Source organism: Anser brachyrhynchus (assembly GCF_964034855.1).
Source record: "Anser brachyrhynchus genome assembly, chromosome: 5".
Lineage (NCBI taxonomy): Eukaryota > Metazoa > Chordata > Aves > Anseriformes > Anatidae > Anser > Anser brachyrhynchus.
In genome coordinates, this window is record NC_137699.1 from 31,445,661 (window position 1) to 31,459,618 (window position 13,958).

The 13,958-nt window shown below is 34.9% G+C and overlaps 1 protein-coding gene across 8 annotated transcripts in view; it reads left to right on the top strand.

Moving 5' to 3' along the window:
* Positions 1–13,958, top strand: part of TTBK2 (tau tubulin kinase 2) — a 91,320-nt gene that overhangs the window by 57,022 nt on the left and 20,340 nt on the right. For 6 of the 8 annotated variants that reach the window (XR_013952114.1, XM_080594818.1, XM_080594821.1 and 3 more), the window contains 5 exons: positions 614–771; positions 3,963–4,179; positions 5,525–5,736; positions 6,314–6,917; positions 11,592–11,840. Coding sequence is in view for 7 of the 8 variants with exons in the window: in XM_080594818.1 (XP_080450944.1) it covers positions 614–771; positions 3,963–4,179; positions 5,525–5,736; positions 6,314–6,917; positions 11,592–11,840 (1,440 nt within the window). In the remaining variant the exon portion in view is untranslated. The remainder of the gene's footprint in view (positions 1–613; positions 772–3,962; positions 4,180–5,524; positions 5,737–6,313; positions 6,918–11,591; positions 11,841–13,958) is intronic. The other 2 variants (XM_080594822.1, XM_080594823.1) reach the window with 1 other exon arrangement.

A 13,958-nucleotide genomic window follows, 5' to 3' on the forward strand; every position in this document is an offset into this window, starting at 1 on the left:
AACAAGTTTTTCCAGAGCAAGAGGAATATAGATAAAATTTCTTTCTTTCTCGTGGACACAAGTTGGTCTAGATGATTTTTCATAGCATAAAATATGAGTGTAAAGCTTCCTGTCTGAAATTCCTGTGGGACAGATGTCAGCATTAGATAACGTAAATTATACATGGTTCTAAATGACATAAATATATAAATTAATGAATCAGTATCGTTCCATATACTCCTGATTTATTTCCTTGTTTTTAGTGGTGTTACCGAATATATTCTTTCATTCTTCTGTGTTGTAGAGTCATTGGATGCTACTCTACAGCAACTTAGTCATGTTTGTGTGTGTGTGTTTCTGTCTTTTTTGTCTTTTTTATGCTGGAAACACAGGGTTTATTTGTTTGCTTGTTTGTTTAAAAAAACAACCAACAACACAAGTTAGCATATCTTGTCTTTGAAATATTGGAAAATGAGAAAGGATAAACATAAACTACTGTGTCCTTTTCTTAGAAAATTGTTGTCAGTTGAAATCATGAAGAATAGGTGTGCTAAGTTATTACTGGAAGGTATTTCTAAATTACTTGTTCTCAGTGACAAAAATGAAGCTTATTAACTTTTTCCTTCATTTTTAGCTTCTCATGTCTGTGTTTGACAACAGCATGAAAACATTTGGGGTTATTGAAAGTGACCCTTTTGACTGGGAGAAGAGTGGAACTGATGGCTCTCTGACAACAACAACAACTTCAACCACGCCTCAGTTACACACGCGTCTTACTCCAGCTGCAATTGGGTATGTATGCAAATTGTCTGTGGTCACTTAAAAAGCAGTCACAGAGCACCACAGGAAAATTATCTCAGTAACTTATTTATTTGTTATTTATTTATTTATTTATTTATTTATTCTGTTGGATGCTGAATAAATAGAGGATTGGGCACATTTGAAGAATCTCCATTTTTCGGGTTCCTGTTTATACTATCCTGAAATATCAGCACTGTGGTTTGAAATTTAGAGCATAAAAAATGGTAGCTCAGGAAATTGTATGTAAATTTGATAGTCAATTCTTTGCTAAATCATATTTTCTAAAATTAAATGATGCATACAAAGTTTAACTGTGTGGGAACCCGTTGTCTTCTGCAAGCCTTGAATGGGCTATTACCTGCAATTTCCTTGTAACTTTGAAAAATGAGTGGATCGTTACAGGAAATTTTGAAATAGATTTTCCAAATGTATGTTTTTCATATAACATTTAATGTGGTCTTTGAGACCTGTGATTAAGTAAGTTGGATGAGATATAATGCTTAATAAAACCCAAACTTATCTCGGGGGATTGGAGAATGTAACAGTTGTTTATGGATGAGGAGGAAGAGTTTGTGCCTGTTTTAGGCATTGAGTAGATCAATGTTTTATCTAAGACTCACAGAGCTCATGGTGAGGGAGTTTTGACAGCATGGTGAGGCTGAGAAATGCCAGAATTTTGTGTAGAATGTATTGAATCCACAGTATTTCAAGGTGATTTTAAATATATTTTAAAGGGGTTTGAAATAAATGTCAGCTAAGACATTAATATGTTGTTATACAGGTATATGGTGTGCCCTGTTGAACATGCTGAAGTTGACGGGAATTTTGTGTATGATTCAGTCCCATTATCACACTAAGCAGCACACTAGAGTTACTAATAGTCTTGGCTGTGGTTAACAGTTTTGGTTACCATCAAGGAAATTGGCCTCCTGACCATTTACTTTTCAAGAATAACATTGCCTCATTTTCAGATACTGAGCTAACCCTCAGCCCTATTTAATCTGAAGTCACTGGGACTGTGTTGTTTTGTTTTTTTATTAAGAGTTTTGTGTTCTTTTTGTGTTTTTACTTTCTGAATATGAAAAACTTTTACTTATTCCAAACATGTTCTTATGTGTCTTCTTCTCAGTGTTTGGATGATTACATGAAAAGAACTAAAAAGCTTTGCAAATAGTGCATTTGTAAATATTCTATAAGCAACAATATTCAAAGAGGCTAAAATTAATAGCTATGTAATAGTTGAAGAAAGTCAATTTTTCTCATTTAGATGCCAAGATCGTATAAGAGGAAAAACAGAATCCTGGGAAAAACAAAAACAACAAAAAAACAACACTAAAACCAACCCACAATAGAATTCTATAGATTCAATCTCTAATTTACTGTTTTAGGAGTCCAACTTTTAGATTTTCCTTCATAAGCTAATAGTGGTCCGGGCAGCTTAGAACGGTATTAAAGAAAGTAGGGCACTTTCTGCTTCAGCTGTGTGATTCTGTCAGCAGTGAAGAAGCAGAATCTCTGAGAGTAGATCTTGGAGACTAATTAAGGGAATGTAAACCTCAAATATTACTGTAAACCAGCAGCCTTCTAGCATAGACATTCATTTCTTAAATGCTTTATTAACTAAAAAGCTTTTTGAGTTTATGTTTAAAATCTTCTTAAAAATCATTAAGTTCTATTAATGACTTTTGATGAACAGGAATAATTTTAATCGTTTGAGTTGCATCATCTTCAAATGCATACCTGTTGCTTGTAAAATCAGCTCAGATTTCTCTTCTTCCCTGCAATATTACGCCATTAATGAGATAATGTCCCCTTAATCCTACACAGATTAAAATGGTATAATTTTAGAAATAGATACCTTCTATGATGTGTGACACCAGAAACAATATTTTAGGCATTCATTGGATAATTTATTTATTTTTATTATCTTAGCCTTGAGATTTGGAATTTTTTAATATGAATAATCTGAAATTAATACTGGTGGAAAGGAAATGATTATCATTGAGTCTGAAATGAGACAAAAATTGTATCAATAGCCTTCTAGTAAAAAGGTGAATTTTTCATACCTTTATATTCTATTAAACAAAGTTATTCTAGTTAAATAAACAAACACATGGATTTGCACTAGATGTGCAATCTCTCTTTATGTTTTTTTGTAAATGTGCACTTATAAAAAGTTATTTGAATAGAATCATTAGAACCCACAGAGTATTGTCTGGGCTATGGCTAAAATTGTACTAGTTTGAGAGGGAATATATTACTTTCATACATATGAAGTATGTGTGTGTGTAGGATATTTTCAGACTTTACTACTATCTTTATTTTTATTTGAACAGTCGTGAGTTTGTCAAACTGTGTTTAAACTTTCAATCCAATCCAAAGGTAGCTGTCCTTTTAATAAAAAGAGAAACTGCAGGAAACAAGTAGAAAGATCAGACTATAGTAAATAGCATTTGCTAACACTTGTTTTTCCTCAGGACTAGTCGTTGAAGTCAGGTAGTATAGTTTCTGAAATGATAACACTGATTAATCACATTTTATATACTATCATCCATTCACTGTATTTCTGTACAGTATAATAAGTAAGACATCACAACTCTGTAAAACAGCCCAGGATATTTATCAATCAAAGAGCCTTTTTGATTTCAGGAGTACAACCTATATGAAGGTCTTTATAGTCCATTCCTATTCCAGAAAATATCAAGAGGAGAAAATTATTTCCAGTTACTATAATTTGTTATATGCGGATACTAAGTGATTGATTAATTTCATTCTAAAAAATACAAACATTTCCAACTGAACAGTGTTTATTGAGAGTTTTCATCCAACAATGGAAGAAAACAGTATTTATCCAGTGCTTCATAATAGTTAGATATGATCTCTAACAAATTTACTCCAGAAATTGCTTTGAAAACATTCAGGAAGTAGTCTTAAAGTTATTATTTGTTGGTTTTTTCCTTTTGTTGTGTGCCTAAATTAAAGAAACAGAAATTGTGAAACCTCAGAATTAGCTTTTTTATATTGAATAAATTACAAGATTTAGTTTTCTACAGAAGCATGCTTTTGCTTGTAATTTATTTTTTACCTTCTATTTTAATAGGATAGAAAATCATTTAAATGAGCACATTAGAATCTCAAAATTTTCACCTTTCCAATGTTTTTTTTTCTTACTACTTCTGTAGAATTGCCAATGCCACTCCTATCCCAGGAGACTTGCTGCGAGAAAACACAGATGAAGTGTTCCCTGATGAACAGCTTAGTGATGGAGAGAATGGTATTCCGGTTGGTGTCTCACCAGAGAAAATACCAGGGTCCCCTGGCCATCAACGTCCTCAGGAAAAAGATGTTTGGGAAGAAATGGATGCAAACAGAAACAAAATAAAACTGGGGATTTGTAAGGTATTTGCAAATCTGTATTGTGAAGTTCTTCAGTTTCCTGTCCTCATGATGCACATAAGATGTAATTAATAATGCAGTTATGCTAGTATGAATTAAATCTAAGAAAACTTATCTAAGAAAACAAGATTTGTGGCAGATTTATGGTCATTTTATTCATGTTCTTTAGACATGATCTCAATTTTTGCTCTCTGAGTGAAACCAAAGCAGATTTTTTGCGTTTTGCATGTGTAAAAATTAGATACAGAATATACAAAAAACAGTTTAATGTTATTCTTCAATTGACAAATTAAGATTAAGTGTTATTAGTAGTATCCATTTAATTCATATGGTGTTTTTGTCTCCATAAGATATGATACCTTCCTACTGATCCAAAGAGATTCATGGCCTAATCTTTTGGAGAGAATGTTGCTTAAGTTTGAAAAGTGATCCTTTGAGAAGTGGTTCCTGTCTCTCTTGTTCACAATCACAGCATTTCATATTTGCAGACACAATCACTACACTTCACATTCAGAGAATGTAGTCCTTTTTCTTGATTATAAAAATATTTTGAATAGCTAAAGAGGGATGTGTTACTGAAACGTTCTTTAGATAGCTGTCTAGTTTTAAGGCTGTTATTTCCTGTTTGCTAGAAAAAATGCACTGTGTGAGAGAATAAGACACTGGTGCCAATTTTCAAAAGTGATTAACTTGTTAACTTTTTATTTTATTTTATTTTTACCAAAGAGGGAGAAAGCAGATTACTCTGGTTTAAACAAATACAATTTTTATTAGTTGCACCTGCTGAAACTAAAGATGATCATGATTTCCTAGCTCTGGATTGTGCTAGTTACTATACAAGATATTACGTAGTTGGAAAAAAAGTAATTCTAAGTCACAAAAATATATAGTAGATTTAGTGTTTAACAGTGTTATATGTTCCAGAGGATCACAAAGCCAGCTTGGAAACTAACATTTCTGTAGTAAGAGCTCTTGGCTCCAATGCAGACTGATGATGCTACTAAGTGACTGGTTTCAGACTACTATTGAGGAAAATTTTTGAGATGGGCATGAAAAAATCAGTGTATATTTAAGCACAGTACTGAGTTTTTGAGACTCCTGTTCTCAGACCTACACAGAGCTACTATATTGCTAGTAGTATGTTACTAGGCACTTTTTATCTTTTGTAGGTATGTGCTGAAGGACATACCTAAACAACCTTAAACATGACATAGACTTAAGGAACTTTCCAATACAAATTGGCTTATCAGTGGATAAAAACCTGGATGGTATTCACCATACAATACCGTGTCTTCCTCTGTTTTGCAATTCCTAGTGAGTTAACATTTTTACTTTACTTTCTGCACAGGCTGCCACAGAGGAAGAAAACAGCCATGGACCAGTGAATGGAATGCTTAATGCGCCAAGTCTCGGTTCTCCAATTCGTGTCCGCTCAGAGACTACCCAGCTAGACAGAGATGTCCCATTAGTTCGAAAGTTACGTTCAATTCACAGCTTTGAACTGGAGAAGCGTCTGACGCTGGAGTCAAAGCCAGACACTGATAAATTTCTTGAGACCTGGTAAAGAAATTATTTCTATTTTATTTTTATGCTTGGATCTTTTCAGAATATGTAGTTAAGATAGTATCATCTTTCCACTATTACTGTATCTATTAACAGTACTGTGTGAAAACCAAAACCGGAGTTGCTGAGCTGTGCTTATGCAAGCTACAGCAAACAGTATTCAGTATGTTCGTAGTATTGCTCAGTTAATGGATTTTGCCACTAGGCTTCTGCTTTATTTAAGAAAAAAAAATAGTGCTAGTCTACAGCTAAAGTCAGATTTATACTCTGGATATTTTTTTTATTTCAGGCCCTAATGGTATAATGCTGGTGTTTTTTACGTTTTTCTTTATTGGGATAGTCTTGACAGTCAGTAGAACTGAAAATAAGTGTGACAACTGAAAATAGTGTGTACAACTAAATAAGAATGATGACATCAGGTACTCAATAGAGCTAACATGCAACTACTTTATATGAGATGAGAAGGACAGCTTACAAGAAATTTTTATATAAATCTAGTTTTCCTCTACTGAAGATAATCAAATGTAGCTTACATCATTCTTAACTAACTCAGATATTAATTTATTTTCTTAAGTTTGGAGAAGATGCAGAAAGGCTTGAATGCTGCGGCAGAGACTGCGGTTGCTGCTGTTCCTCCTCTTTCTCAGAAAACACCCAATCCTGCTCCTGTGACTGCACGCATGGACCATGTTTGGCACTATGATGAAGAATATCTTCCAGATGCTTCAAAGCCTGTGTCAGCTAGTTCTCCAGAACAGGCTGATGGTGTTGTTAGCAGTGGATTTGTAGCTGTCAACTTAAGCTCCTGCAGGCAGGAGGTTGATTCTAAAGAGTGGGTGATAATAGATAAGGAACGGGACTTGCAGGATTTCAGGACAAATGAAGCTTTAGGGCACAAAACAACTGGAAGTCCCTCAGATGAAGAGCCAGAGGTACTACAAGTTCTAGAGGATTCTCCTCCTGAAGAGCAGCCCAGACAGGGTGGTTGGGCAGGAAACAGTGTCCATGCCAAGAACCAAACCTCAGGGGTGGAGTTTGTTCTAGCCATGGAGTGTCATCCTGCCGCTTCCGAACAGCTTACAGATAAATTGGAACTTCTGACCGGAGCTGCTGGACAGCTTCTTGCAGCCACCCCTACAAGTCCTATGGAAGCTCAAGCAGAAGGAGCGCTCACTCCGGTAAGAGAAACAGTCACTGTTTTATTAAATCTCTCTTTATTCAAAATTATATATGAGAAGATAGTAACATTTTATGAAAGTTACAGCCGACTCAGTAGAAAAAGAAAATTCTCACCGGCTACTCGCTGATTGTAAGGTACGGAATATCTGCTATGGTGAAAATAAGCTAGTCAATGTAATTAACTGTAGCTGTACAATAAAACTTCAAATGCACTTATGTTCTCATGGAAAATGCAAGATGGTATATTTCACCCAAGATTATATTTTGATGTTATACATTGTGAATTTACTAGCTTACCGATTCATTTTGTGTTTTTCAAACTACAGAACGGTGTTGAACAGCAAGATCTTTGAGACTTATTTCAAAATATCAGTTGCACGAGTTTTTGATGTGTTAGAAACTTGTGAAGATGAAAATTTAATTTAAATTGCTCATTAGTTTTCAAAGGTTCAATTTCTATATTTTAATATTAGTTTTAGTAAAACAGACCAGAAGGAGCAACATTTAATCCTGTACAAAATACATATTATCAGATGCTTGTCATTAAAAGCCAGCTTGCAATTTTGCATATAAATGTAGTATCCCACTGTATACAAACTTGGCTCACTTTGGGGAAATGGCTACCTTACTTAAAACTGAAAGTAGAGGTGATGGAAGTATCACATACTACAGTGCGATTAATGTGCAGTAAGGTTATCTGGAAAGGTAGCAAATTCTGTGCAGAAAGAAAATACAAATTCTTTGGCTGATTTATAAATTGGAAACAGATTGTGTCTATCCAGTGTGTCTATTCTGACCGTGACTGCAGTTTGTGGTAGTCTTTCATCTACTTCATTAGCCCTTGAATTAAAGCCAAACAAAGCCCAGCAGGATATTTTGGGTGTCTTTTGTTGATGGTATTCCACTTCACAGAAAAGCTGGTTAAATATTCCTTGAGGTTGGTACTGGAACCTAGCTGTTCTTACAGGTGAGCGTCCTAGTCACTTTATAGGGAGACATTCACATATATGTGGCTTCACGTAGTAGTTCTCTCTATTCCAGAATCCTGGTGACCTTAGGAAGCTGTTTCAGAGAGTCCTTTTTCTTCTTCCTCAAAGTGTTTATCCACACGAAACTGTTCTTTGAATGTGATCCTTGATCATGGACTTTGAGATGACTGAAAGATTGTCTGCCAGCAGTTTTGTTTCCAGCAGAGCTTTGCCTAAACAATCAGATTCTTGTAGTTGTCAAGTATTTATAGGTAAGTTGCAAATGATAGCTGAACTCTCTAAAATATCATCTGCTCAAGAAGTGAGACAAAGTGAAAGATCATGGTCTCCTCAAAGATCTCTACTTAACGTACATCTGTTTAGAGGTAGCATGAAAGGCCATTAAAACCAGGCAGGATAGACTTCCCTAATCTTCAAAATATTTGTCATGTGAGGTTTGAAAGTTGCTATGGATTTTTTTTAAACAGTTTTGTTGTTGAACTAGTCTTATCTTTATTATATATTAGAAATCCATCTGACATCCCCTACAGAAGTAAAGTATATTAAAGAAGGTAGTTCATGCTAAATTTCATGTTGATGCTGTATTTTTTCTGTAATAGCATCAATTTTTTTTCTTTACTACATACAAAAATGTCCACCATTAATCTCTTGGGGCTCAGAGAGGCTGTGCTCTGCCTGCTGGTTGGTTTTATTAGCACTCCTGATGTACAACAACTGCTGCCAAAGCCATAATATTTAGAGAAGAGAGTCTCATTTGAATAGATACAAAGATAACTTTGACAGATACCACCAACCCTCAATAAAGCCTGATAGGCCCAGAAAAATTTATACTTCTAATACTGTATGATTTGGTTCTTCAGATGCTTCTTAACCACAGAACAGTTAGATCAGACTGGGGAGCAGAGTTAAAGTTACTCGATACCAGTGTGAAATGGCTAAGATGGTATGATTCCTGTAATAAAATTGCTTGGAAAGACTTTGCATAAATTGAATAGTGAAGTTAATCATAGAATCATAGAATCATTCAGGTTGGAAAACACCTCTAAGATCATTTAGCCTTTAGCCTAGTACTGACTAGTCCAGCAGTAAACCATGCTAGTAAGTTCTGCGTCTGCATGTTTCTTGGAGACCTCCAGGGGTGGTGACTCAACCACTTCCCTGGGCAGCCTATTGCAGTGCTGCACAATCCTTTCAGTAAAGAAATTTCTCCTAACATCCAACCTAAACCTCCCTTGGTGCAACTCAATGTCATAAGTGTTTACAAAACTGTAACAACCTTAACTACAATCAAATGGTTTTGTTCTTTAGTAGTATTATCTAGGTAGTACCTTCCTGACAAACGATACAAATAATGAGCAAAGGGTTGCATTTCACTTTTCTGCTGATTTTAATTATATTGCATCTGTTACTAAGAGCAAGCCTGGATCCAAGAGTGTAAGTTTGGGACCATACATCAAATGACATAAGTGTTGCTAAAAGGGTTTAAAAGTAGATATTGAATAGTATCTTGAATAGTAGCTTTATTTAATTTCTGAACAGTTTACTCATTTCCAATGGCTTGCAACTGTAGGACATGTCAGCATTCATAGTTATCATGCTTATGAATATACCTCCCATATGCGTTTCTAGTGACCTGCTACGTTATCACTTAGTAGAAAGTAAAAATGAATTATTATGAAGTAGAAAGTAAAATGAATTATGTTCTTGAAGCTTATTGGGAGAATCTGAGAATTCTGATAGGTTTGTTAAATATGTAAACAATTAATTTAATGTTACAAAACATGAATGAATAAAATAATTTTCCTGTTGTAAATACTTTTTAACTTTTATTCTTCCTTTTACGGGAACAAGGCCTTATTGCTCACTAAGTAGTAGCAAGGATGTTTCTGTATGAGAAATTGAAGGTTCATATACTCACCCCTAATCTTATTTTCTCCTGAAGGAAAGAAATTACTGGTCTTCAGTTCTTCCATTTGTAGATAAATGTTCTTCTTGAAATCATGTGTGTATGTGGATTTCCTGTAATTGATGATAACATTTCTTACCTGTTTCAAACACCATCAGCACCCCTAAGGATATAAGGTTGTAGTAGTTCAGGAAGGAAACCTGAACTCAAAAAAAAGAGGAAAACATGTAAGTTATTGGATTGGTGATGAGTAAGTTTTAAGCTTAAAAATTTACAGCAATTTGTGCTATCTTCTATGAAAAAGTCTGCCTGTAAGAGAACTAATTTTCATGTTATCAATCATGGTTTTCCAGTCGTAATAACAGATTCTGTGTACTACAACCAGATTACCCAGCACATACCAGTTTGATCTGGCTCAGCCATGGGCTCCTGGTCACATTTCTGTTGAATTACTCAGAGGATGTTAGCTTGTATATGCTGACTGTATGCTTTCATGTTGGCTTTATGTAGACTTCGGCTGCAGAAGAACAGACAGTACTTGATTTGCTGTAACATCTTCTGGAGTGAAGTTAATTTGACAAAAGGATTTGAACTGATCTAGACTGTTCAGGAATTTATATTGGGGCAGCACTTTGCATCATAGTGCTCTTTTTTTTTTTCTTTCTTGATCTGATTCTAAGAGCCTAGTGCTGGACTTGCTGTGTTGTTGAACTATGGCCTCATTAATGTAGTGTGTTTGGATTGAATTGTGATGACCTCTATATTGTGCATGCACAAAATTGTTTGCAGTATATGGTATTTGTCAAGCAGATATTTTAACAAAGAAATAATAACAGTGTTAAAGTAATCCAATATATACCAACTAATGCCATTTTCAACTTCAGTTTAAATTCAACATCTGTTTGCTCTGGTCACACTTGGTTGGCAACCTAATATAAAATATATATGCATGGTAATAGAAGTTGTTTGACTGTGGATCTACTTATTTTTTACTACTTAGTAATATTTCTGAAATTAGCATTTTATAGATTGAGGTGTTACTATGTTGTATCAATGAAACTGCTCTTAAACTTCCATTTATTTCATAGTTCTTAGCTGTATAATTTTCATGTACCTTCTATCCTCAGTTGCTACTTATGAGATGCTGGAAATTCTTTTTTTTTTCTCTTTTCTAAATGCTTGAGTGATGGATGTAGTTCAAGATGAAGCAATTGTTGATGGATGCTCCAGGCCAGTGTCAGTATGTCCTGCAAGTTCTGTCCCACGTTTGGGAAATTTCATCAGAACTGTTTAGTGCTAATCTTACTGATTAATCCTGTAAGCTATGGTTCTTAATATGCACTGCTATAGCTGTAGCTGTACAGTCCCATTTGTAAAGCATGCAATGGGTGCATATGCTAAAATTGTAGTCGTCACAGAAAACAACACTGCTGCATGGATGTGCTAAGCATTTGCAAGGACCAGCCAATAATCAGCCAGCCTCTGTACACAGTGTCCTTGGAACAGACCGTGGGAGTTTATTAACTGTGCCCTAGATTCTGACTGACTGACAGGAGCCAGCAAGAGAAAGGATGATTGCTTCTGACGTTGGGTTTTTCAAAGTTGATGGGAAATCCGACAATTAGACTTAAGATACCTCTTAATTTATCAGCTTCAACCTGGGAGAGAGTTTTCAATGGGATCATCTAAGAAAATGCAAGTATGCAGGACATAAACAAGAATTATTTAAAATACTGATTTTTGAACCTTATTTTTTCCCCACCATGTTGTTCTCACAGCTCAACTCATCTCACATGCTGCATTTCTCCACTCCAAGAATTTCAAGTCCCATCCTCCGCACCATGAGCCCTATAGCCTATCTATCCATCCACTCGGACCCTCTGAAAGAGGCTGGTTTACCAAGGAGTCAATCAGCTGAGAGCCACTCCTCTTCCTCACGCTCAACTGGTCGTAGGCAGCTTCCTGTCATTCCCTGTGGCAACAAGTTTCCCCCTGTCATTCGCATCTCAAAAGCACAACTTCAGCAGGTGAATAAGCCTCGTCTTCATAAAAGTGACTGCATTGTAGCAGTCATCGGCAAAGTTTAATTTTTTTAGTTGCTCTGCATACTTTGGTACTATGCATAGGCTAGTCATACTGCTGTACACAACATCTTACAAAATATTTTGAAAGATAAGGTCAAGTTAGGGAATCTCATTAAGGAATAGAGTCAGGGATACTTTTACAAGAATATATATCGTCCCATTTAGAGGAGGTAAAATTAGAGAGAAGAATATTTAAAGAGATGTTGTTTGGGTTATCATGATCTGCAACACCGAACATTTCTGGATGTTCTGGAAGATAGACTCAGATTTTCTCCTGGAAAAGTTAGGATTAATAAATCCAGAAAACAAAGTTTTCTTTCTTTCAGAACTAAAAATAATTTTAAAGGTGTTCCTATAATCAGTACTAGTTAGATTTTTGAATTGGGAACACATATTAAAATGTGGAGTACTGTAAATGTTTTTAATGTGAGAAAATAGGATTTAGAGCTAGTCAAATGGCTACTTTGGCATCAAGAATTCATAGTTTACAGTATACAAAGCAAAGGTGGGAATTAACGGGGGTAATGGCTGATGGAAATGTCACTAGAGAAAGTAAAGTTTTCATAGTTTTGTATTCCCAGTTTATTTACACTATGAGAAAGGTAAAGGCTTAGAATCAAGTTGAAGTAAACCATAATTTCTATATCAGCCATAAAAATTTGCTAAGCAGTATCAGCTCACGTTGACTGGTAAAGCAGTATGATAAAGCATCGATGCATAAGACCGTAACATATCATCATTTTACCATTAATATTTAATTTGGATTATATTTTATGTTGTCTTTTATTTCCAAACTATTTTTCAGTGTAATTATTTATATGTGAAAGACATATTTTTCTTCTATGAAGCATGCACAGGAGTATCGATTTTTAAAAAGTTATCCATCAACATTAGATTCTTTCAAACTTCAGTATGATCAGTGATGACTGATAACAAGGTAAACAAAGTAGTTAGTGTATTTATGCCAGCATTTGGTCTTCCTACCCCAAAAGCAGTATTTTTTCCCCAACAACTCTAGGCTGTTTTTTATCTAAATACAAAATTGTAGTAGTTCTACCCTCAATTTATGGAAATGGACAAACAGTAGCTCACAGAGGTTCATTATTGTGAACCTGATGGGATGGCAGAATACCACATTCTTCATGATGACTGAAATATTGACTAGGGAAAATGACTTTGTAGAAATCAACTCATTAGAAATTAAGCTTCAGCATTTTCAGTATTTGTATTCCGGGATGCAAAATGACTTTTTTTTTTTTTTGCCTGTATATCTATGATTTAATTTTTTCGATCCAAATGTATTGCAGGTGTCATTAGCAACCTCCTCACAATACTCAAAGTAGGTTTTCATACAGAGTTTTCTCTGGCTTCCTTAGTACTCAACAGATGAATACAGCTGCAATATTAATGGGGGCTGTGAAGTGATATACTCTTTTGTCATGTGAAAAAGAATAGGTATTGTACCAAGTGCTGCTACTGAGCAGAGTGGAAAAGGGAAAGGGAGAAGATTATATACAACATTCAGAGCCTTCTCTTTCTTTTTACCTGGTAAGTCCCTGACTGCTGTGTTCCTTTTCAAGCTGTGATTTTTGACAGTCCAGACTCTACTGAGAATGTAACTTCCAGTGTTTCATTTGCTGTGGAAACTACAAGCACATGAATCTTTAGTTTATTCCAACAATGAAGGCCTTGCGTGCTTTTTTGGCTCACTGAAGAACTGACATACTTTTACAAGTCCTTCTATTTTCTACGTCACAGTAATGTTAGGTACTTAGCAAGTATGAAAGATAAATATGCATGTTAATGACATGAAGCACTTCTCCAATTAAATACTAAAAATAATTTGAATACTATTATGTATTATACTGTATAAATATTTGGTATTGAATATATTTTCCTGTATTTCCTACTGTTTTCCATTTTGTTCAACATTGATAATTAATGAATTACAGAGATCAGGGATCTTTACTGTTGAATTTAGCTTCATGTGCTAAAAAGTAAATGATGATAACATTTGTTCCTGAAATCAGGCAAGGGAGTTTTCTTTCCTGATTGTTAATG